This window comes from Ursus arctos, unplaced genomic scaffold (genome assembly GCF_023065955.2).
Source record: "Ursus arctos isolate Adak ecotype North America unplaced genomic scaffold, UrsArc2.0 scaffold_24, whole genome shotgun sequence".
NCBI classification, from domain to species: Eukaryota; Metazoa; Chordata; class Mammalia; order Carnivora; family Ursidae; genus Ursus; species Ursus arctos.
Genome location: NW_026622919.1, coordinates 5,781,907 through 5,804,307, shown reverse-complemented (window position 1 = coordinate 5,804,307; position 22,401 = coordinate 5,781,907). Strand labels below are relative to the sequence as shown.

At 61.0% G+C, this 22,401-nt stretch overlaps 2 protein-coding genes across 3 annotated transcripts in view; both read left to right on the top strand.

Moving 5' to 3' along the window:
* Window positions 1–3,681, top strand: part of LLGL2 (LLGL scribble cell polarity complex component 2) — a 32,844-nt gene extending 29,163 nt beyond the window's left edge. For both annotated transcript variants that reach the window (XM_026484140.4, XM_057318174.1), the window contains 9 exons: window positions 557–673; window positions 793–959; window positions 1,441–1,705; window positions 1,936–2,089; window positions 2,396–2,424; window positions 2,665–2,712; window positions 2,902–2,944; window positions 3,070–3,131; window positions 3,348–3,681. In XM_026484140.4, the coding sequence (XP_026339925.3) occupies window positions 557–673; window positions 793–959; window positions 1,441–1,705; window positions 1,936–2,089; window positions 2,396–2,424; window positions 2,665–2,712; window positions 2,902–2,944; window positions 3,070–3,131; window positions 3,348–3,355 (893 nt within the window). In that variant the 3' untranslated portion in view covers window positions 3,356–3,681. The remainder of the gene's footprint in view (window positions 1–556; window positions 674–792; window positions 960–1,440; window positions 1,706–1,935; window positions 2,090–2,395; window positions 2,425–2,664; window positions 2,713–2,901; window positions 2,945–3,069; window positions 3,132–3,347) is intronic.
* A 3,875-nt stretch (window positions 3,682–7,556) lies between these two features.
* Window positions 7,557–22,401, top strand: part of MYO15B (myosin XVB) — a 28,830-nt gene continuing 13,985 nt past the window's right edge. The window contains exons 1-22 of the mRNA XM_057318205.1: window positions 7,557–9,692; window positions 10,080–10,143; window positions 10,373–10,482; window positions 10,650–10,724; window positions 11,045–11,141; window positions 11,388–11,491; window positions 11,660–11,723; window positions 11,910–12,023; window positions 12,150–12,305; window positions 13,019–13,132; window positions 13,258–13,316; window positions 13,392–13,524; window positions 14,524–14,619; window positions 14,853–14,984; window positions 15,373–15,498; window positions 17,192–17,607; window positions 17,689–17,734; window positions 17,879–18,003; window positions 18,396–18,914; window positions 21,127–21,226; window positions 21,870–21,926; window positions 22,207–22,264. Coding sequence (XP_057174188.1) covers window positions 7,618–9,692; window positions 10,080–10,143; window positions 10,373–10,482; window positions 10,650–10,724; window positions 11,045–11,141; window positions 11,388–11,491; window positions 11,660–11,723; window positions 11,910–12,023; window positions 12,150–12,305; window positions 13,019–13,132; window positions 13,258–13,316; window positions 13,392–13,524; window positions 14,524–14,619; window positions 14,853–14,984; window positions 15,373–15,498; window positions 17,192–17,607; window positions 17,689–17,734; window positions 17,879–18,003; window positions 18,396–18,914; window positions 21,127–21,226; window positions 21,870–21,926; window positions 22,207–22,264 — 4,840 coding nt within the window. The 5' untranslated portion in view covers window positions 7,557–7,617. The remainder of the gene's footprint in view (window positions 9,693–10,079; window positions 10,144–10,372; window positions 10,483–10,649; window positions 10,725–11,044; window positions 11,142–11,387; window positions 11,492–11,659; window positions 11,724–11,909; window positions 12,024–12,149; window positions 12,306–13,018; window positions 13,133–13,257; window positions 13,317–13,391; window positions 13,525–14,523; window positions 14,620–14,852; window positions 14,985–15,372; window positions 15,499–17,191; window positions 17,608–17,688; window positions 17,735–17,878; window positions 18,004–18,395; window positions 18,915–21,126; window positions 21,227–21,869; window positions 21,927–22,206; window positions 22,265–22,401) is intronic.

Sequence of the window (22,401 nt, the reverse complement as noted above, 5' to 3'; positions counted from 1 at the left end):
TGGCCTGGCTGGGAGGACCCTAAGAGGGCTTTCCGCTTGGGAGCACGGGGAGATCGGACCCTCCGCCTGCCTCTTTCTTTCCCCTGCCTGGGTCTCTAAGGCAGTTGGCCTTGGCTTCGTACTCAGGCTCCACCACGCTCTACAAGTGTGACCTTGGACGTGTCACTTAACCTGAGTCTCAGCTTTTCCCCCTGTCAAATGCCTGCTGGTGTCTAGTGGGCCCTGCAGAAGCCCCCTGCCAGCAAGGGTGGCGGGTAGGGGGGCGGTTATCTGCTGCTGTGTCTTGGGGGTCGAGCTGTCCTTGGTTTGAGATCATCTATACATGGGACCCTTGGTTGTCAGATAGCAGCTTTTCCCATCTACACCCAGGGTGGGTAGGCAGGACCCACAGCCATTCCATTTTACAGAGGAGGAAACTGAGGCTTACAAGATTTGCTAACTTGACCTTGGAGTCATGCAGGTAGTGAGTGGCAAGGCCAGGACGGAAGCGCAGATCACCTGGCTGCACCTGATCCCCAGAACCGTGGGTTAGATGTAAAGCTTTGTCTCCTGGCAGGCTCCCGCCACTGCCCCTCGCTGTGGGCCGGCACCAACGGGGGTACTGTCTACGCCTTCGCCCTGCGCGTGCCCCCGGCCGAGCGGAGAATGGACGAGCCTGTGCGGGCAGAGCAGGGTGAGTGCTGGGCAGGGGGAGAGCAGAGGGTGCTCCTCTGCCTGGGCTCGGGGTGGGCTGGTGTCTCTAGCCTTGCCCTCCGCCTGCCCATCACCCACCACTCGCGTCTTGCCCTGTAGCCAAGGAGATCCAGCTGATGCACCGAGCGCCCGTGGTGGGCATCCTGGTGCTGGACGGACATAGCGTGCCCCTTCCTGAGCCCCTGGAAGTGGCACATGACCTGTCAAAGAGCCCGGACATGCAGGGAAGCCACCAGCTGCTAGTGGTGTCAGAGGAGCAGTTCAAGGTGCTGCCTGGGTGGAGGCAGGGCCCCCTGGGAATCCCGGGGACATCTGGGGCGCTCAGATCCTGGGCGCAAATGGCAGCGGCTGGGATCCACTTGAAGTTGTATCTGCAGTTGATGTGTGCAAGGCCACTGAGGCACAGAAAAGGGGAGGGGTGGAGCCTCTGGGCCCCAGGGTCAGCGTGGGGGACACTGAAGCCAGGCCTGTGTCCATGGGAGGGACAGAAAGCGCAGACGTGGAAATAAGGAGCCCTGGTCTCCTTGCAGTCCGAGTGCAGTGGCTGCGTGGCCGAGCGGGGGTGGGGGGTGCACAGAGACGGAGCAGACTTTGCTGGGAAGCAGGGTTTGGGGTGGGGAGGCTGCCTGCCAGGGAGCCCAGCCGTGCAGCCGCACCGGGCAGGGAAGCCAGAACTCCTGGCTTGGCTGGACGGAGCGCTGCAGGCGGTGGTCGGGCCGGGCTGCGAGCCATGCCCTGTGCCCCCAGGTGTTCACGCTGCCCAAGGTGAGTGCCAAGCTGAAGCTGAAGCTGACCGCTCTGGAGGGCTCCCGGGTGCGGCGGGTCAGCGTGGCGCACTTCAGCAGCTGTCGAGCCGAGGACTACGGGGAGCATCACCTGGCCGTCCTCACCAACCTGGGCGACGTGCAGGTGGTCTCGCTGCCCCTGCTCAAGCCCCAGGTGCGGTACAGCTGCATCCGCCGGGAGGACGTCAGCGGCATTGCCTCTTGCGTCTTCACCAAATACGGCCAAGGTGGGCACGGGGCCGGCGCGGCAGGACCTCTGCGCGTGGGGCCTCTGTGGGGCTCCTGCCGCGCCGCCAGGGGCTGCTGAGCCGGGCGGCCAGGCTGGATGGACCTCAGCGGAGGACTTTGAGGGAGGCCCTGGCCCGTCGTGCCTCCTGGGAGGGAAGTCCCGTCGGCAGCTGCCGGGCCCAGGAACCGTGCGGCTGGCCTCACCTGCCGGGCGTCTCCTTCCCCCCAGGTTTCTACCTGATCTCACCCTCAGAGTTTGAGCGCTTCTCTCTCTCCACCAAGTGGCTGGTTGAGCCCCGGTGTCTGGTGGATTCGGCAGAGACCAAGAGCCACAGCCGCCCCCGCAACGGATCAGGGCCAGAGAAGGCCTTGGGCCGAGCCAGGTCAGTAAAAGGACAGGTGGCCTCAGGGTGCCTCTCTGAGGTGCGCACCGGGGGCTGGCCAGAGATCCCCTCCCTGGTGAGCTAAGCCCCCCCTCCTGGCTCTGGCTCGAGGCCTGCCCCCCACCCCCACCGTCATAGGCCCCTCCCCCCTGGACAAGCTACCTTCCCTGGCTGGGCTTGGTTCACCACCCTGGTTTAGGGTGGGCCCCGTCAGTTGACCTTATTCTTCATGGGGTCAGGGCTTTCTGGCTGGAATGGGGAGCCTAGCCGCCCCCCCCCCCCAGTCCTCACCATCTCTCCCCACAGGAACTCAGGGAACCAGAGTGATGGAGAGGGTAAGACAGCCTTCCCTGTGGACAGGGGTGTGGGGGGACAGAGGCATCGTGATACTTGGGCCCAGACCCAGAGTGAAGGGGAGGGAGGGGAACCGCAGGCCTGCAGGTGGCATGCGGGCTAAGTAGAAACGGCATCCTTTCCAGTCCTGAGCCCTGGGCTCTGGCACTCCCATTCCAGGAAAGAGAGAGCTGGGGCAGAGGAGGCCCCAGGGCTCGCCTGACTTGGCCTCTGCCTTTCAGAGAGAAGGCCCGGCCCAGTGATGGAGCACGCTCTGCTCAATGACGAGAGTGAGTTGGGGCAGGAGTTGGTGGGCTGGCATGAGGGATGTCCGAGGGGGGCTTGGAAGGCCAGAGAACTGAGGGCCATTACCTTGAGGGGGCAGACCCGTCTGACACCCCACCAGGAAAAGGGGGAGAAACGTGTGTGTCAGGCCCAGCCTCTGCTGGTTTCAGCACGCCTCTTCCCCGGTCCTGCAGGGGTCCTGAAGGAGATCCAGAGCACGCTGGAGGGAGACCGAGGGTGAGTCACTGCTCGGGCCTGCAGCGTGGGCCCTGAGGTGCCAGGAGATCTCTGGGAACGAGGGTCCTTGTCTGGCCTCCCCCAGGTCCCCATGGATGGTGACTGCTGTGTCTTTGCCCTTGCAGGAGCTATGGCGATTGGCGTTCTCAGCGAGTGGCCATGGGGTACAGCCTCAGCAATGGGGGAGGTAGGGGCTCTGGGCACTGCTGCAGGGCTGGGGGGCAGCTGGGGGGGAACACGCCTCCTGACACAGAGCGATAGGAGAAAGCGCCCGCACAGGCCCCTGGGGGTCCTGAAAACCTCTGCGGTTGGGCTCCGGGTGGGTGGCTGAGCTCCGGGTGGGTGGCGGAGGTGCTGGCCCGCCCGCGAGGCGCCGGAGCTGTTGCTCTCTCTCCTCCCACAGCAGAGTGAGCGGGCCCTGAGTCCAGGCTGCCCGACGAACACACACTACTGAGGGCTCTCCCTGCGGCCCGGCCCCGCCTGCGAGGACCGTGCCCTGGGCTGCGCCAGGGGCTGGAACCGACCCCGGTGTCCGCCCCGCTGCTGCTCTTGGCCTGGAGAGAGGCGAGACCCCGGGGCCGGGGGCTGCCCCTCCTGGGCCTTGTCTGTCTTGACTCTTTGTCAATGTTGCACAGTTTTTATTCCCTCCCCTTTTTGTAGTGGGCTGGGTTTTAAATTATAAATTTTAACTGTCTCTGGGTGAAAGAGAGTTTTTAATAAACACCTTATTACCTCTTCACCAGGCTGGTCCAGTGACTAATTTTTTTAATTGTGGAGAAATTTTCTGTGTAATCGGAAGTGATTGTTAGCCGGTCCCTTGCCTTTGCCCCTGGGGTGCCGTGGCTGGAAGAGGCTGGTACTCCAAAGAGTCCCTTTTCTAAGCCATTTGAGTCAGAGCAAACTGCTTGGTTTTGTCTGAACACTTACACTCTGTGTTTGGGATTGAATGGCAAGAGTTAACCATCGCGAGTTTCCATGACTGCGTCCCGGGGTCGGGGCCGAGGGAGTCCCCTTTGGCCTTTCCTTGCTGTCCGAAGGGGAATACACAGTATCTCAGACCCGGTGGCTTCTCCCAGACTTCAGGGAAGGACCATGAGCTGCTGCTGAGGTCGGAGGCCGTGCCCAGAGGTGAAAGGTCTTAGCGCCAGATGAGGGGCTGGATCAGACTGCCGTTCCGGTCCTTATAAACCAGGGCTTTGGTCTACTCGATTCTACTTCATTTACCTGTCTTTGTTGAGCACCTGCTGTATGCCAGGCACATGGGGTCAGAGGCAGCCAAGACAATGTGGTCCCTGCCCGGTGGGGCTCCCCATCCTAACCAGGCAGGAAGTCTTAAGATGCGGGCCATCGGGGGGCCTGTGAGAGACATGGGGGGGGTGACGTCAGGCTGGGGCAGGGACATGTCCAGGGGTGGGCTGGACAGAGGGGCCGGCCTCGCTCGAGGAACCAGCCTGCTTGCTGTGGGAATGGGTCAAGAGTGGAGGGGGGCTGGCAGGAAGTGTGCTGAAAACGAGACCACCGTGTGGCCAGGGCCAGCCCAGGGCCAGCCCAGGACCCCCTGGAGCTTGGCGAGGGCAGGGGCACTGCTCTGTGGCACAGGAGCCCATCTGGCCTGTTGGAAGGACCTGGATCGGCACACAGGGCACAGGAGGAGCCAAGGTCCAGGTCCCTGGATGGTTGTGCTGGGGGAGCACCCTACCCACCGCCCTCCAGCCAAGCACGAGCAGCTCAAGAGTCGCTGGGTTGTGTGACTTGGGCCACTCCGGGCCCCCGTTCTTAGAAGTGGGGGTGGCGCTTACTGAGGGAGGAAAAAGCCACAAAGAATGTGGAGGAACAGTTCCCCAAAGGGAAGAGGGACACAGACCGCGGTCCCCGAAGTCATGGAGAAGGGAGGTTGGGTAGAGCAAAAGACAAAGCTACAGACAGGAGGGGAGTGCTGCACACCCGCCCCCTGGACTTGGTCCTGAGACGTTGGAAGCCTCTGGGGCTTGAAGCAGGAAAGTTCCATTATGACATTTATGCTTCCAAAGACCACTGTGGATTAAATCCCAGCGAGTGGCCCTCGTGTGACCTCAGGCAAATTGCCTACCTGCTCTGTGTCCCGCTTTCTTCTGGGGAATGGAATGATGACCGTATGCCCTCGGGATCTGTTGTGAGGTTCACGGGGTCCCGATGGGGGTGACCCTCTGTCGGGTCAGGGAGAACATGTTACAGCTTGGTGTACAGGATCTTTATTTTTATCATAAAAGAAATTAAGCTCTGCTGTTTATACCTTGGGTTGGCACTGGGTCTGCAGTTTGTAGGTCAAAGAGTTATGCACCAAAAGTGGGTGCCAGGGAGGGAATGAGAACATCACACCCCAGAGAGCTGGACACAACACACACACAACCCATGGGGACTCGTGTGGTTTTCGAACAACCTGTTCAGAGGGACTTACTGCTTGTTTTATCCAGGCACCTAAATTAACTCACACAAATGGACAAGTGACATGAAGTTTCCCTCCAAGAAACCAAGAATTGAAGACCATGGTAATAACGTAAGCTCCAAGAAATCAGAAGAAAATGGCAGCACCAAGCACTTTGAGTGCGCAGAGAGCCCCATGGCCACAGCAATGATCAGCCGATCAGACTGAAGAGAAGCCAACCACCGCTACACACATCTGAAAATAACCAGACTCTGAAAATGGATTTACGTCCATGCTCATGGAGGATGTGCTTTGCCTTAAGTACTCCGTGCTATGAAGTATTAGCTAGTGTTCGTGGCTTGCCTATGTTGGTTCTAGAAAAACCTCCTATCGGGAGTGTGAGATCAACAATTTTTACTGATAGGTGTGCACAAGTGGAAGGGTTTGGCACGGTCTAGAAAGTGGATTAATGGAAGCTGGGTGGGCACAGAAAGGGGCTGGAGGTCCCTGCAGCTTCTGTCCAGGGAGGGGTGCTCGTAGCGGCACAGTGGAGACACTGAGAGGTTGAGTTGACAGGACCTCTGCCAGATGGAGAAGGTGAGCGAGTGGCAGAGGTCACTGCTGACTCCAAGGCTCTTGCTGATGTTCCCCAGGCAGCTGGACATGTGGTCTGGGGACTGGGATCTGAGGGTCTTCAGCATGGACAGGTGGTAGACAGACTTGGAAGTCAGGCAGTCCTCAAACACTGGCTTTGCCCGTGACCCACTGTGTGACCTTGGGTTGATGATGTCACCCTTGTGCTTTAGTTTACTCATCTATAAAACAGGGCATAATCATAGGGCCTACCTCAGAGAGTGGTAAGGATTAAATGAGAGTCTGTAAAATCACACAGCACCTTAACACCCAAGCAAAGGAGATGAAAGTTACTGTGGCTGGGGGTAGGGCCAGGAGGGAAGGAGGGGGGGAGGGGCGTGGTCAGAGAAGGACTCCCACAGAATGGAGGGGCAAAGCAGGTGAAGGAATGGCTGGGGAAAGTAGGAGCCAGAGGGCTGGGCTTGGTGGAGAGGTGGGAGGAGGTCCCCTCTGTCCTTTGTCCCCTGCTGTCCTTTGTCCAGGGAGTTCCCTGGAGGCTGCTGGAGGTCACACAGCCAGGAGGTGGGCTGGGGGGACAAAGGCTGTGTGGTTCCAAAGCCAGTTCCCAGCAGAAGCTCGGCAGAGAATAGCAGGTACTCGGGGTCCAGGGAGCTGGGTTTGGTGCCCGATTCCTCACTTACTGGCTGTGCGTCCTTAAGCCACTTATCCTCTGAGCTGATGCCCCATCTGTGTAGAACCAGATCTTAGCCCTTTCCTGGGGTTTGGGGAGACTTGAATGAAAGGCTCCTTGGGAAGGGACCTGAGGCTTGCCACACCCACACGGCTGAGTGAGCTACAAGCCCTGGCCTGGATCAACCCGGAGGAGAGGAGGGCACCAAGAAGGCGAGAGATTGGAGAGGGGCGCAGAGCTCTGTCTGCCCAAGAGCTTGCAGGTTACATTGTAATGAATCAGAGAAAGTCAAGTTTGCTGCTGGTGGCAGTCCCTCACACCTGTGCCCCAGAGGGCCTTGGGAGCCGGACTGCCTGCGTTGGCATCTCATTTCTGACCCTCTCTGTGACACTCAGCTGTGTGCCACAGTCGTATCAGCCATAAAATGGGAATCCTTAGGGTATCCACCCCTTAGTGTGCTTTCAAGAATTAAATGACTCCATAGCAAAGTGTTAAGAACAGTGCCTGGCACATAAGCCCTGAACTGTTAGCTTTCTATTGCAGTTGAGTCCGAGGACTAAGGTGTCCCTTAAGAGTTCCCAGGATGATGGTCCAGACAGGTTCTTTGAAGGAGAGCTCACCGCCCGCCCCCCCTCCACTGGGCAAGCAGGGAGACAGGAGCAGGGCATGTGGGTCCGCAGTCTGGCGGGGTGCCAGGCTAGGCTGGCTGGCAGCGACTCCCAGGCTGCACGGTTGCCCTGTCCTCGGCCTTTGTCCGCTGCTGAAGCGTCTCCTCTTTCCTGGGCAGCCTCCCTTCCTTTGTTGGCCTAGGGGGTCAGGACCCGCAGCCACCTGCATTATTAATGCTTATGGGTAAGGCTGGAGCCCCCGGGGGGTAGGCTGCACCTGTAGGCCCCGCCAGAGCAGAACCGGTGTGGGCACTGCCAAGCGCTGAGGGCGTCAAGGGCTGCCAGATCTTCAGGGAGAGTACAGAGACCGGGGAAGCCCCTCTTCACCGAGTCCGCCATGGGTGGGAGCAAGGGCAAAGCGCCTCAGCGCCAGGACGGACCCAGGAGGCCGGCCTCCGGGGAGCAGGAGTCCGGGTCCGCCAGCGCAGACCGCGCGCCTAGCCGGGAACGCCGACAGGGTCGCGGGAAGGCCCACAGGGCCAGAGCAGCCTTGGAGCCCGCCACTAAGGGAAGCCACGGGACCCCTGGTGGCCGCCGGAAGCCGACCGCCCAAGGGAACGGCGGCTGCAGACCGCCAGGGGCTGAGCCTCCAGCGGAGGCCCAGGGGACACCAGGCAGCGCGGGGCGTCCGGGACCCGGGTCTATGCACCGGGACGGCGGTGGCGGGCGCCTGAAGGAAGAGAGTCTCCCGGGAGAAGGGAGGACCGGCGAGCTTTGCCGCCGCAGGAAGAGAGAAAAAGGGCGGAAACCCCCCGCTCGGAAGGGCTGCCGAGAGACCCGGAGCCTCGATGGGGACGCGTCGGGTGGAGACGGGGGCAGCTCTTGCCCGGACAGCGAAGCCCGCGAGGCCCAGGAGAGCGAAAGCCAGAGCAGCGGAGCCCCGGAGCTGCGGCCGAAGCCGGAGCAAACGGACACGGAATCGGGAGACACCCAAACCGGGTCGGAGCCAGAGGTGGAGCCCGGCGAGCGCCCCAGCAGCTACGGTCTGAGCAGCGACGGGGACAGCGCTGAGCCCCGGAGCCGGGAAGGGTCGTCGGGGGTGGGACCCCGGGGAGAGAGCGAAGATTCCGGGACAGGCACGGAGTCGAGCCTGGAGGGGGCCGAGCCGGGAGGGGGCCCACAGGCAGCCCCAGGATCGGCGAGCCGAGCCACTGAAGCCGAAGAGACTGAGCCGCGCAAAAAAGCCAAGGCCTCCAGCCCCCTCGAGGGCAGCCCCACGTGCGTCCCCTGGAGTTCGCGGGCTTCTCGGGACCCCAGGCCGGCCCGGGACGCAAGAGAAAATGAGGCGCGGCCGGAGGCTGAGCCGCAGGGCGCCGAGCCTGGAAGAGCCGAGGCCTCGGCCGCCCAGGTCGGAAAGGTGGTCGGGAAGGTGCAAGTGGCGGCGGGCGAGAGCGAATCTGGGGCTGGAGGGGGAGACGGGTCCGGACACCCAGCGCCGCTGGCCACCCTTGTGGCGCTCCGCAGGCTCCGCGCGAAAGCCCCGTCGGGCCCGGCTCCCCAGGCGGGGGCTCCGTCTCCCCCCCGCGCCACTCTTAAGGAGCGGCTCCTGCGCGTGGTGCGCGCCCTGGGTCTCCTGCGGTGGCTGCGGCACCGGCTGCGGCGGCCGGCGGGCGAGGGCCGGGGGGCGGGACCGCGGGTGGACGAGGGCCGGGGGGCGGGGCCGCGGGCGGGCACGGGGCGGGGCCGCGGGCCGGGACTGCGGCGGCGTCTAGCGCAGAGCCTGGTGGGCGTCTGGAGACTGGGGGGACGGCCCAGGGCTCCTCCTAGCGGCGGCTCGAGCTCCCCACAGTTTGCGAAGAGCTCAGCTCCCGGGGACCCCTCTGATGATGAGGACCGGACTCCGGATCCCAAGTTCGCGGTCGTGTTCCCCAGGATCCACAGGACGGGGAGGGCGTCGAGCACTCGGAGCTCAGAGGAAGCGTCCACGGACGCCCCACCCGGGGAGGGGCACGTTTGGCCCTGTGCAGGAGCTTCGGGGGACAGTGAGGGGCGCGGGGCGAGTGGAGAAAGTGTGGCCAGGTCCTGCCGAGGCTCTCTCCTCGGCCGTACTCCCCACGACGAGCCCCCACTCGACGAAAGCGGCTCCAGCAGCGAAGAGGAGCCCGAGACCTTGGGGGCCGAGGCTCCGGTCCACTGGGCTCGGAGCTTAGAACCCCGCGGGGACCCTGGGCTTGGCACCGACGCGCTGCTGCCCCGACTCACCCTGGAGACCCGCCTGCCGTGGGAGAGAAGCCCCGGCCCCTGTGGGTCCCCGAGGGAGCAGTGGGAGCCAGAGGATGAGACTGAGGAGGCGCTGGAAAGGGACCTGGAGCTGAGCCTGGGGCCGGGCCTGGAGGTGCTGCCCTTACAGGACGCTGAGGGCAGGAGCCTTGGGGAAGGCCTGGAAGACACGGAGGACCTGGCTCGGCTCCGGTGAGCAGTGGGGCAGTTCCAAATCTGTCGTGTCTGGGTCCCAGAGTTCCTCTATATCCCACCCTACCTCCATTTTTATAAACTGTATCCTTAGAAGGGATTGTAATTTTTACCGAAGGTCTGGCTGGAAGAGGCAGGTGAGGGGTGAAAATCGGGTGCCCCTGCCTGGGACTTGCTTCTCTAACGGGCACAAGGCTTCCCTCTGGTCAGCGGCCTGGTGGTGCTTGTAGCCCCCATGGAGTGAGGAACTCACTTAGCAGCCGGGCTCTGTGTTATGCTCAGGGCTCAGAGAGGATGCGTGACTTGCCCAAAGCATCCCTACAGCCGCTAACCCGGGCCCTCCTTCTGCCCCCTCTTCCCTGCTCCGCCATCCCGCCGCCACCACAGACCCGTGTGTAACAGCGCCGTGCTGCTGTGCCTCAAGAAGAGATTCCATCTGGGCCGAACCTACGTATGGCGGCACCAGGGGAGGGTCAGGGGGCTGGGATTCCCTGTGCCCTGGGATCAGAGGGCCCTCTGGCACTTCTAGAATTTCTCCTTCCTTCTCCCTGGGCTGGGTGCTGAACCCTTGCTGGGGACCTGCAGAGTGGGGGCGGGGGCTGGGGAGCACCGGAGCCCCACTCCGTCTGTATCCCCTGCTTCCTCCGGGTTCTGATGAGAGCATCTACTTCTTCCCCTAGACCTTTGCAGGGCCTCTTCTGCTCTCTCTGAACCCCCACCGGCCCCTGCCTCTCTTCTCAGCTGAGGTCCTGGACAGCTACCATCCCAAGAAGGCCCCTAACACCGCCCCGTACGTGACTGAGCCCCACCAACCCTCTGCTCACCCCTGGGGCGGCTAAGCCCCAGCATGTCCCACTGACTGAGATCCTGGGGACTGAAGAGCCCTCCTACACCTAGGAGGGCCCAGATGCCCACCTCTGGCAACCTTCTCATTTGCTTCCTTCCCTCCTCCCTCAGACACATTCTGGCCATCGTGGTCTCAGCCTACAGCCGGTCTCAGAGCACTGGGCAGGGCACATGCATCCTCCTCGGGTGAGTGGTGGTGCCCCGCGGGACCCCCAGGCCACTCTGAGGGCTGGGAGGCAGGGGACACGGGGTCTGCATTTGAAGCTACTGGTCTGGTCCCCTGCGGGACAGCAGCACTGGACTTTGTAGGGGCTGTGCTCCTGGCTGAAGTCACCCACGTGCCCCTCGAATGTGGCATCTTGGAGACTTCTTTCTCTTTGGTCTCCATGCCCTGGGTCTATCTCTCCATGTTTCCAGGGTGTGGGAGGATATCCCTTCCAGGTGGGCTCCATGGGGTGTCCTATGTGCCCCTTCCTGGAGACCCTGTCAGCCCCTCCGTCCTGCAGTGGGCGCAGTGGCTCAGGGAAGACAGAAGCTGCCAAGACGATTGTGCACTTCCTGAGCAGCCTGGAGCAGGAGCGGGCAAGCGACCGAAGACGTCAAGTGAGGGGCAGCTGGCCTTTTCCCAGCGATCCAGGAGGGACCGTCCTTCTCCTTTGGGCGGGGAGGGCGGTCTCCAGGCCTCTGGCCCCTCCTTGGGGGCAGCCCCAGGCATTGCCTACTGTGGGTCAGGGTGGGGGGTGGGACTGCCGCTCTCCGTGGATGCGCACAAAGTGTCCTCAGCTGGGGTGCCTCTCAGTGCATTCCGCCGCTGTCCCAGGGATACTTGAGTGCCCCTCCCCCCCACAGCTGGAGGGGCTGCAGCTCGTGCTCAGCAGCTTCGGCCACGCCAAGACCACCCTCAATGCCAACGCCAGCCGCTTTGGCCAGGCCTACTGCCTCTGCCTGCAGCAGTGAGTGACAGGGGTCCTGGCGGGCACAGGGGGCACTCGTGATCAGTTCCCTTTACTGGGAACCCGAGGCTGCTGCCCTTGGGTCTAGCCCCTAGTGTGTCCCATTCTGAGCAGGGTCCCTAGGTGGCATGCACCCTGGGCACCCCACCCACTGTCCTGTGCCCACAGCGGGGTCATTGTGGGAGCCTCTGTGTCACATTATCTGCTTGAGACCTCAAGGCTGGTGTTTCAGGTAAGACCCCCCCCACCCCCCGCGGCGGCTCCCATCTCTCTCTCAGAATGGGGAAGAGGGAGCGGCCACTGTAGGGGGTTGTGGTCGCTAAGCTCCCCATCCCTGCCTTTCCCAGGATTTGTCCTTGCTCCTCTGAGGCACAGGACCGGACCACTGCTCCCCCTAAGCCAGTCCTTCTCCCCCAAGGCCCAGGCTGAGCGGAGCTTCCATGTTTTTTACGAGTTGCTGGCCGGGCTAGACCCTGCGGAGCGGGAGCAGCTCTCCCTACAGGGGCCAGAGACCTACTACTACCTCAACCAGGTGGGGGAAGACCCACTCGGCGCTGGGTGGCAGGGCTTGCCCCGGGAGAGGTCTAAGGAGTGGCCGGAGTAGAGGGGAGCTCTGGGCGGCCGGGCCCTGTCCCCTCACCCCCGTGGTGCTCTGCAGGGCCAGGCCTGCAGTCTGCAGGGCAAGGATGATGCCCAGGACTTCAAAGGACTGCGGAAGGCCCTGCAGGTCACGTGCCCCGAGGAGGTGGCCGCCGCCTGGGCTGTGTTGGCTGCCGTCCTGCACCTGGGCAACATTTGCTTCTCCTCTTCAGAGGTGGGCTCCTGCCGTGGCCAGAGGCCGGCGTGGACACTGGGTCAGCAGTGGCTTGTTTGCCCAATCAGGGTGCAAGGATACCAAACACTTGTAGGTAGATTACCAAGCCCTGGGCTACCTCGCGGCGGCCCTGGAGGGTGGGCAGGTTCCGTCATATAGGTGAGAAAACGGGCCTGGATCATCTCTGCCAACGCGGGTCCCGCTAAGCTGCCGCCCCTTGGAGGGGGACCTGCCCTCACTGAGCGGCTCTTCTGTACCTGGCACCGTGTAAATCACTTTCTGCAGGTTTCCTGATTCCGTTCCCACCACAAGTGTAACTTCAGGGTTGTGGTTTCCCCTTTAACAAGGAGACAGTGGCGGGTGCCTGGGTGGCTCAGTCGGTTAAGCATCTGCCTCTTGATCTCAGCTCAGGTCTTGATCTCAGGGTCATGAGTTCAAGCCCTGGCGCTGGGCATGGCGTCTACTTAAACAACAGTGAGACAGTGGGGCTCAGAGAGGGAAAGGGTCTTATCAGAGCTGGCCAGCTAGTAGGAGGTGAAATTAGGACTCGTACTCAGGGCCCCCAGGCTCCAGAGTCAGCTCCTACCGACCAGATGTAGTTTGGGCAAGAGCGCAGCTCCCCGGGGAAGCGAGGCCCTGCCTCCTCCGCCCCACCCTGCGGGCTGTGGCCGTTCACAGCAGAGCTCTCTCCACCCCCTCCCTTCTCGGTCCAGCGGGAGTCCCAGGAGGTGGCTGCCGTGTCCAGCTGGGCCGAGATCCACACGGCAGCCCGGCTGCTGCTGGTACCACCTGAGCGCCTGGAGGCCGCTGTCACCAGGAGGGTCACGGTGAGCGCTGGGGTCCTCAGGGGGCGGGGCCACCCCACCCCACCCCCCACCCCACAGGCTTGGCGTGGGCCCACGTGGGCCTCATGCCTGTTGTTCCACCTGTGCCTACCTCCTCTGCCCCCCAGGAGACACCCTATGGCTGGGTCTGTCGGTCTCTGCCGGTGGAAAGCGCCATCGATGCCAGGTGGCCCTGGAGGCAGGAGGGAGCCGTGGCCGGGCCTGGCACTGTGCCGCCCGGGCTCACTCACTACGCCCACAGGGACGCCTTGGCCAAGGCGCTGTATTCACGGCTTTTCACCTGGCTTCTGACGAGGAGCAATGTGCAGCTGGCAGCACCCGGGGACGGAGAGAGCGTGGACACCATCACTGTCGTGGACGCCTACGGCTTTGAGGTCACCCCTTGGGGCAGGGCCCGGGACGGGGTGCCCACCTCATCCTGATCATTTCTGGGGTCAGCACTCCCTGAGGGGGGGCACTCGTGAGCTCTTGCCTGCCTAGCACGAGACCCCACACACTCCACGGGTGTAGCCTTTCCGCCCCGCTCTGTCCAGCCCTGACATCGCCTCTGGAGAGTTCTGTCCTGCTTGGCCTTGCAGAGTCTCACAGGAGCCTCTAAGGCAGCGGAAGACAGAGGCCCAAGGATGGATCAGTCCACAGCCTCCCCTCCCATGCCCCGAGATGAGCAGGAAAGGGGACAGTCCCCTGAATGGCCCTGAGTTTTCATAAGTACTTCACCCCTTTCTAGAAGATCCGGCTTCCTCAGGGCAGGGAGGAGGGGGCTTGAGCAAGAGAAGGTGGCCTTCACCCTCGTTCCCAGACGGGCACTGTTCACTGCCCCCTGCTCTCTCCTCTCCAGCATGCCCTTGGCAACTATGCCATCTCCGAGGGGTGGGGGGGGGATGACTGTGGCAAGTGTGTGGGCGCACGTGGGCGCATGTGCGCTCTGTATGTGTTGTAGAAAGTGTCACAGCTCTCTGCACAAAGCCCCATGGAGTGCGGGCTCTGCAGGCGAATGCAGAGAAAGGAACCTGTAATTGCTACAGGAGGAATGCTGGAAGGCTTCTTGGAGGCAGTGTCCTGGAGCCCTGCTTAGGAGGATGTGGGATTCCTGTAGCCAGCGAGCTACTAGGTCATAGGAAGAGGCGCCTTCCAGACCACAGGACGGCTGTGACCAGAGGCCTGAAGGCTCACAGTCGTGCAGAGGCAGAGGGAGGGGTGTGGGCTGAGGCCTTTGGACTTGACCCGGTGGGCTGCAGCATCAGCCCCAGGACACCACTCCTCCCCTTGTTGTGGGAGGGGAATGAAGGACACCCGGCCAGTGTGCAACCCCCCCACACCTGCCCCGGGCCCACCCTGTGTGGGTGCCCATGTCTCTGCCCCTGTGCTCCCAGGCCCTGCAGGTGAACGGCCTGGAGCAGCTGTGCAACAACCTTGCCAGCGAGCGCCTGCAGCTCTTCTCCAGCCGGATGCTGCGGGCCCAGGAGGAGGTAAGAGGCGCTGCGCCTGGCAGTAGCCGGGGGCACCCAGACCTTCCAGAGCAGGGGCCATCTCTGGGAAACAGAGGGCGCTGAGCCAAGAGCTCGGCCCCACCATCTCGGCCCTTCTGGGCCTCATTTTACTCACCTGGACGATGGCGGGGGCCCTGCCTGCTCTGGCTCCAGTGAGCGCCCCGGCGAACGTGGTCGTGCTCTGTAACTGGCCCCGTGCGGGCTGTTCCCAGGAGGCCTGTCGGCGAGAGCGGCTGCCCTGGGTGCCCGTTCCCCAGCCTGTGCAGGACACCTGTCTAGACCTCCTCATAGACCAGCCCCACAGCCTCCTGAGTATCCTGGATGCCCAGACGTGGCTGTCCCAGGTGAGCCCTGAGTGGTGGGGGCCCTGGTGGCCAGGCCAGGGCCAGCAGGCCCTCTGAGAGGAGCCACAGGTAATGGGGGCCGGAAACCCTGCCCATAGCCCTCTCAACACAGCTTGGGTTCAAATCCTGTCTCTGGGTGATCCTGACCTCTCTGGGGTTCCTCAAGTCCTTTCTGCGAAAGGGGCAGGGTGGTGGGAACTGCACAGGGCTCATGCAGGGCTTCTAGGGGTCCCTCAGGCCTCCAGCTAGTAGGGAGTAAGCCTCAGGGCCATGGTACTCCCCCCACCCATTCCACAAATACTTATTGATGACCCTGTAGAGGGACGCACAGTCTGGGCAGGGGAACATCACGTGCTAAGGCCTGAGGGAAGCTCGTCCCTCTTATCAGGCCACAGACCACACCTTCCTCCAGAAGTGTCACTATCATCATGGCAACCACCCCTGCTACGCCAAGCCCCAGCTGCCCCTTCCTATCTTCACCGTGAGGCATTACGCTGGCACCGTCACCTACCAGGTATTGGGGTAAATCAGGGACAGACTCCTGGGTGAATCAGTGAGGATGATGTGGCCTGGGGTGGGGGGGTCCCCTCCCCAGAGGTGAGTCACCTGACAGCTAAGAGGAGTAGGTGAGGGGAGGCCCCTCCCAGGGCTGTAGGCTTCTACCTACGCCCTTGGCCCTACACAGTTCTGAGCGTGATTTAATGACTTCTGGCTGAGCACCGTGGGGGAGAGGGAGGTGAGACTGCGGGCCTCAAGACCGGGAGGGAAGGATCATGTGCGTGGGGCGTGGGACCTGACTCTGACAACCTCGGCTGTCTGCCTCTCCTCCTGAGCCTTCGTTTTCCCATCTGTAAAATGGGAGTCTGTCCTGTAACACTGTTGTGAGGATTAAATACAGTAACGGGGAAGTGGTCAGGCAGGTGCCTGGAGCATAGTAGGTGCTCACTGGAGGGACTTTTGCCTTTGCCCCTTCTGAGTTTCATGGTGACAGCACAGCTACCCAGGAGGAGAACTGCTGAGGGGAGGGGCCTGGTATAAAGGGTAGGACCATATGACTAGTTTGAGGTAGGGCAAATCCAGTAAGGCTTCCTGGAGGAGGTGACTGCTTTGTTTGTAGAAGACGACACAAATCACCCAGAAGTTACCCAAACAAGAAACCCCAGGGACGTATATCAATTATACCTCTGCTCCTCCCCCCAAAAAACCCGATCACATATTAAAAAAAGAAACCCTTGGGCGCCTGGGTGGCACAGTGGTTAAGCATCTGCCTTCAGCTCAGGGCGTGATCCTGGCGTTCTGGGATCGAGCCCCACATCAGGCTCCTCCACTAGGAGCCTTCTTCTTCCTCTCCCACTCCCCCTGCTTGTGTTCCCTCTCTCACTGGCTGTCTCTATCTCTGTCAAATAAATAAATAAAGTCTTTAAAAAAAAATAAATAAAAATAAAAAATAAAAAAAAAATAAAAAAAGAAACCCACACAAGGAGATTGAATAAAGAAAACCACAAAACTATATTGAAGGTCACAAAAGAAAACGTTTTTAAAAGATTTTATTTATTTATTTATTTATTTATTTATTTGGGGGAGAGAGAGAGCGCATGAGCTGGTGGGAGGGGCAGAGGGAGAGGGAGAGAAGCAGACTCCCCGCTGAGCAGGGAACCCAATGCGGGGCTTGATCCCAGGACCTTGGGACCATGACCTGAGCCAAAGGCAGATGCTTACCGACTGAGCCGCCCAGGAGCCCCTACACCCACCGTGGGGCTGGAACTCATCACACTGAGATCGAGTCACATGTGTCCCCTGACTGAGCCAGCCAGATGCCCCACGAAAGTTTGAATTTTGATGAAATGCCTTTTATTTTGTCTTTTCTTGCCTGTGCTTTTGGTGTTCTATTCAGGAAATCGTCGCCAAGTCCAATGTCACCAAGCTTTCTTCCTACGTTTTCTGCTAAGAGTTTTAGGGTTCCAGGCTTTAAATCTAGGTCTTTGATCCATTCATTTTGGGTTAATTTTTATATCTGATATAAGATAAGAGTCCAACTTCATTTGCAGGGGGATTTCCAGTTTTTCCAAAGCCGTTGGTTGACGAGACAAAGGTGGCCCTTTGTTTAGCCCAGTGGGGAGAGGCCGGATTATTTGACAAAGGGACCAGGCTCCACCCCAGCCTTCTCTCTTTGGCTCCCCCTCCACTCCCCACGTTGTCTCCTGCAGGTTCACAAATTTATAAACAGAAACCGAGATCATCTTGACCCTGCTGTGGTGGAAATGCTTGCCCAGAGCCAGCTCCAGGTGCCCCTGCCAGCTCTCTCTGAGCCCCCACCCCTCCACAGTGTATCCCCCCTGGACACTCTTGCCCCAAGGGGAAGCCCCTGCCCCTTGGACCATGGGCTGAGCCTTCCGAGGTCTGGATGCTGTGGACTGGCCCACCCTGGCTCCCTGGGGTTGGGGACACAGGCCAGGCTAAGGACACGCCTGGGAAGCAAGCCAGCTCAGCCTCCTCTCGCCCGACAGCTGGTGGGCAGCCTGTTCCAGGAAGTAGAGTGCCAGTCGAGAGCTGGGCCACGTAAACCCACACTGGCCTCTCGCTTCCAGTGTTCCCTGGAGGATCTCCTAGCCCTGCTGGGCAGGTGAGAACAGTGCCCCCCATACAAGACCCCAGGGACTCGGGGGCTGGTCTGTGCCCACATGACCCCTCTTCCTCCCATCAGGAGCCATGTCTATTTCATTCAGTGCCTCAACCCCAACCCGGGAAAGGTGAGCTCCCCCCACCTCCACCACCTGGCCCTGGAGCCTTCCTATCCACCTGCCCTGCCCTGCTCAGCAGCCCCCTGACCCCCCACAGCTTTAAGGCCCCCCCCCCCCACTCCAGCTCTCATGGGCTCTGTTCCATGGCCACAGCTTCCAGGCCTCTTTGATGTGGGACACGTGACAGAGCAGCTGTACCAGGCAGGCATCCTGGAGGCAGTGTGTACCCGCAGTGCCAACTTCCCTGTGCGTGTGCCCTTCCAGGCCTTCCTGGCCAGGTAGGGTCCAGGATGGAGGCAGCCGAGGTCCTGGGCACCTCGGGCTGGGACCCACAAGGGCGGCCCCTGGAGTGGCTGGCAGACCTAGGGTTCCTTCAGGGTGGAGGTGGACCCACTTTCCTCGGGGCCCTAGGCCTGGCCTCCACCCCACCTCCTTTCACTGCTCTCTCTCCTCTCCCTCCATGCCTCTCTCCTTCCCTATTCATTATCCCCCTCCCCGCCCTTGCCTCCACCTGCCCCTTGCAGTCAGCAAAACCCTGCTGGGTGCCTAGCACATAGTAGGTGCGTTGCGGATCATGGTTGAATGACTTAGGGGCTGGGGGCTCGAACAAGCGTGGAGGGAGGTCCTCGTTGTGCTTGTTCCGACCTCAGCTTCTCCCTCCTCGGGGCAGGTTCCGGGCCCTGGAGACAGAGGGGCAGGGAGAGTCCTCTGACCGCGAGAGGTGTGGCGCCATCCTGAGTCAGGTGCTGGGGGCCAAGTCCCCCCTCTGTCACCTCGGAGCCACCCAGGTGCTTGTGTGTGCAGAGAGGCAGGCGTGGCCGGGAAGGCAGAGGAACGTTCCGGGACAAACTCGGGAGGGGGTGTCCTTCTGGGCAGTGATGGAGTGGGCCTGGGTGGCAGGGGTCCGGGCTCCCCACAAGAATCAGTTGTCCTGCTGGAAGCAAGGAGGCCGAGGCCTCAGGAGAAGGGCAAGGGGGGCCTTGGCCCCCCACCCTGGGCACCCTCTCCTCTGCCCCCAGGTCCTGCTGCGGGAGCCGGGCTGGCAGCAGCTGGAGCAGCACTGGGCCCAGCGACGCTCCCAGGCCCTGCTCACCCTGCACCGCAGCCTGCGTGCCTGCGTCTCCCGCCAGTGCCTCGGCCGCCTCCTCCTGCCGCGGATGCAGGCTCGCGTGCGAGGGCTCCAGGCCAGGTCTGCAGGGGTGGGGTGACCCTGGGGGCTTCTCCAGGTCGTGGGGCAGGGTGTGGGAGGGGTAGGGCCTCTGGGAAAGTCTGTCTGCCCCAGGGCCATCCTGTCAGCATTTCCATGCAACCTCTGCTTGAATACCCCGAGTGACAGGAAGCTCACTCTCTGATGAGGCCCCTGAACCTGAGTGTTTTCTAGTCGTTCTCCACTCTGCCCCAAGAATGACCTTTTAAAGGCATGAATCAGGCTGTGTGAGGCCCCACCTACCTCTCCAGCCTCTAGGCCAGATTTTTCTACTCCAGGCTCTTTGGACTTCTTGGTCCTATAACACTTCCCTCCCCCTTCTCACATAATTAACTGCCATTCACCTTCACAGCTAAATGTGAATGTCTGTGCTCATTCACCCAGCAGCTGTTGGTTGACCTTGTCCATCACCCTGGGCCCAGCTGGTGACCCCGGGGATGGAGGCAGTCATGGTGCCTCCCGGGCGCGCTGGGGAATCAGGCGCAGACTGTAAACCAGCCACCGGTCACCCCTGAGGTCGTGGCAAAGTGGAGAGAACAAAGTAAGGCAGTGCCACGGGCCCCAGGGTGGCCTTCTGAGACAGGGCACCCGTCACTGCTCTCTATTTCCAAAATGTCCTCACCAACAGCGACTCCTGCCCGCCTCCCTCCAGCCTCCAGGAACCTCCCTCCGCTTCCTGTCCCTATGAATTTGCCTATTCCCGATACTCCACGTAAGCAGGCTCTCACAGTGTTTCCTTTTACAACCGGCTCGCCGCACCGAGCGGAGTGCGTGCGGGGTTCATCCTTGGGGTGACAGGTGGCAGGACTTGGCTTCTTCTTGCCCCTGGGTGTGCAGACCACACCTTGTGTCTCGCTCACCCGTCAGCGGTATTGGGACTGTTTCTACTTGCTGGTGCTTGTGAGTAAGGCTGCTGGGAACACGAGTGTCGCAGTGTTGGTTCAAGTCCCTGCTTCCAGTTCTTTGGGGTCTCTACCTAGGAGTGGGATTGCTGGTCCGTGTTTCGTTTTTTGAGGAGTTACGCTCCCACCAGCATGTGTCAGCGTTCCAGTTTCTCTACAGCATCGCTGATACTTATTTTCCACTTTTTTTAAAAAAAGATTTTATTTATTCATTCGAGAGAGAAAGAAAGAGCACACACGTGGGGGGAGTGGCAGAGGGAGAAGCAGGCTCCCTGCTGAGCAAGGAGTCCAATGCGGGGCTTGATCCCAGGACCCCGAGACTGACTGAGCCACCCCCACGCCCTTATTTTCCACTTTTTAAATGGTAGCCATCCCAGCGGGCGCGAAGCCATACCTCACTGTGGCTTTGATCTGCATTTCTCTACTGACTAATGAGGTCGCGCATCTTCTCCCGTGTTTCTTGGCCAGTTGTGTGTCTTCTTGGAGAGATGTCTCGTCAGGTCCTCGCTCTGCCTTTCGTTTGTGTCGTTTGTCTTGTTATTGAGCGGTGGGACTTCTTTATAAATCCTGGATATCAAGCTCTTATCAAATACGTACTTTGCAGGTGTTCTCCCGATCCTTGCTCTCGATGCTGTCTTTGATGCACAAAAGCTGTACTTTTTTTTAAAATAAACTCTACCCCCAACTTGGGGCTTGAACTCACGACCCTAAGATGCTCGACCGACTGAGCCAGCCACTGCCTCAAAGCTGTGCACTTATTTTTTAATTTTAATCCTGCTCAGGCCTCCCTCACTGCAGAGCCTGGTCTTTCTTACACCCAGACAGGTCTCGAAGACATGGTCTCTTCTGTGACCTCTTCTTAGATTGCCAGTGGTAGCATTTTTTCATTTTTAGAAGTTGTGCTTCTTAAATAAAAATACGCCAGACTCTTAACATGTCGGTTGATTCATTTCATCTGGTGCTGGGGCAGGGGTGACACGGATCCTCACTTTGCTGATGAGGACAATAAAGCCCAGAGGCGAAGGGACTTGCCCACGGGCCGCACTGGCTGAACGGGTGGGAAACGAGCCCGGTGGTCGGCTCTGCTGCCCTAAGGCCGGAATCCCCTGGGCCCAACGCCTTCTCAGTTTACTTGTTCTTTCAAGGCGTCCTATCCTTTTCCTGTGGCTTCTGTTAAGCACCTAGGGGTCGTCAGCCTGGGGTCCGTGTCTAGGTTCATGTCTCAGCTTGGTGGGTTCGGGGACTGGGCCTCTAAGCTTGAACTCCTCCCCAACCCTCTTCCCGGCCTCCAGGAAGCGTTACCTCCGGCGTCGGGCAGCTCTGGGACAGCTGAACACCGTCCTGCTGGCGGCCCGGCCCCTGATTCAGGGGCGGAGGCGACAGAGACTGCAGGTGAGTGTCTGGGTGGGGCTGCTGCCCCGGCAGCTCAGGGCAGCGAAGTCAGGCAGCCTTGCTGGCCAAGTTGGCCAGACTGCAGCCAAGTCCACTCCTGGCCCAAGCTCACAAGGACCAAGCGCTGAGACCACGCTGGCCCAGTTCTTCCCATTTCCCGCCACCTGGCCAGGGGAGGCTGGGGCCTCCAGGAGGTCACTTGCTTCATCCCTGCCCACCCGCCAGAATCTGACTCTCCCCTGCCTGCCTGGGGTGCCTTCCCATCCCCTCCAGACCTTCCTCAGGGCCAGCCTGCTTTCCTCTTTTGCCTGATGACTCCAATGTGAGGGCTATAAAGCAATTCAAAGGTCAGTGCCCACATACTTCTCCCCGCTGTGGCCCCTCCCGGGCTGGACTTTGTCCCCAGGGACCATTTCTTCCTGCCTCCTCCCCAGCGCCCTGGCAGACAGGCAGTTAAGGCTGGTGAGGGCGCCGAAGGGCTGGCGGCGGGCTGACGGCCCCTCTGGGTCTGGGCTAGTTTCTCGGCAGGGGCCCGAGGGGGGCAGGAGGGGGACAGCTGAACCACTGAGGTGGGGAGGAGCTGCTGGAGGCTCACGGAGACTCGTCAGCGGGGTGCCAGCTCCTCTCGCATCTCCCCCAGCAGCTCGGGCATCGGCGTGGCCAGCACAGCCGCACAGCCTCCAAGACAGTGCCAAGCATGGTAGGTGGCCTGGAAGCTCGAGGGTGTCCACTGGGTTATGAGCCTCCTAAAACGGGCATGGGTGCAGAAAAGTGTGGATTCCTGGGTGTGCATCCCTTGGGCCCCCCAAGAAGAGGCCTGGGCCACCCTCGGTCTCCCTCTGAGGGCTCTTGGGGTCCTGTTTGTGTCCAGGATCAGAATCCTTGGTCTTTGGAGAAGTTTATGGTCCTGGGGGTGAGGAGGGACACTGGGTCCCTGTACCCCCTCCTTTAGTACTTGGTTGATGGCTCCTCTCTGCCAGGACCTGGGGCACTTGGAGATCCCGGCCGAGGTGGCTGTCATGCTGAAAACAGCAGAAGGTGAGTTTTGGTTCGTGTCCCTCTTACCATGACCCCTCCCCTCTCCAGTGTCTCCGCTGTGCCGTGGGTCTGTCCCCGCGGTCTCTCCCTATGATGCTCGGGGCTCCCCTGAGCTCCCTCTGCCCCAGGGCTGGGGG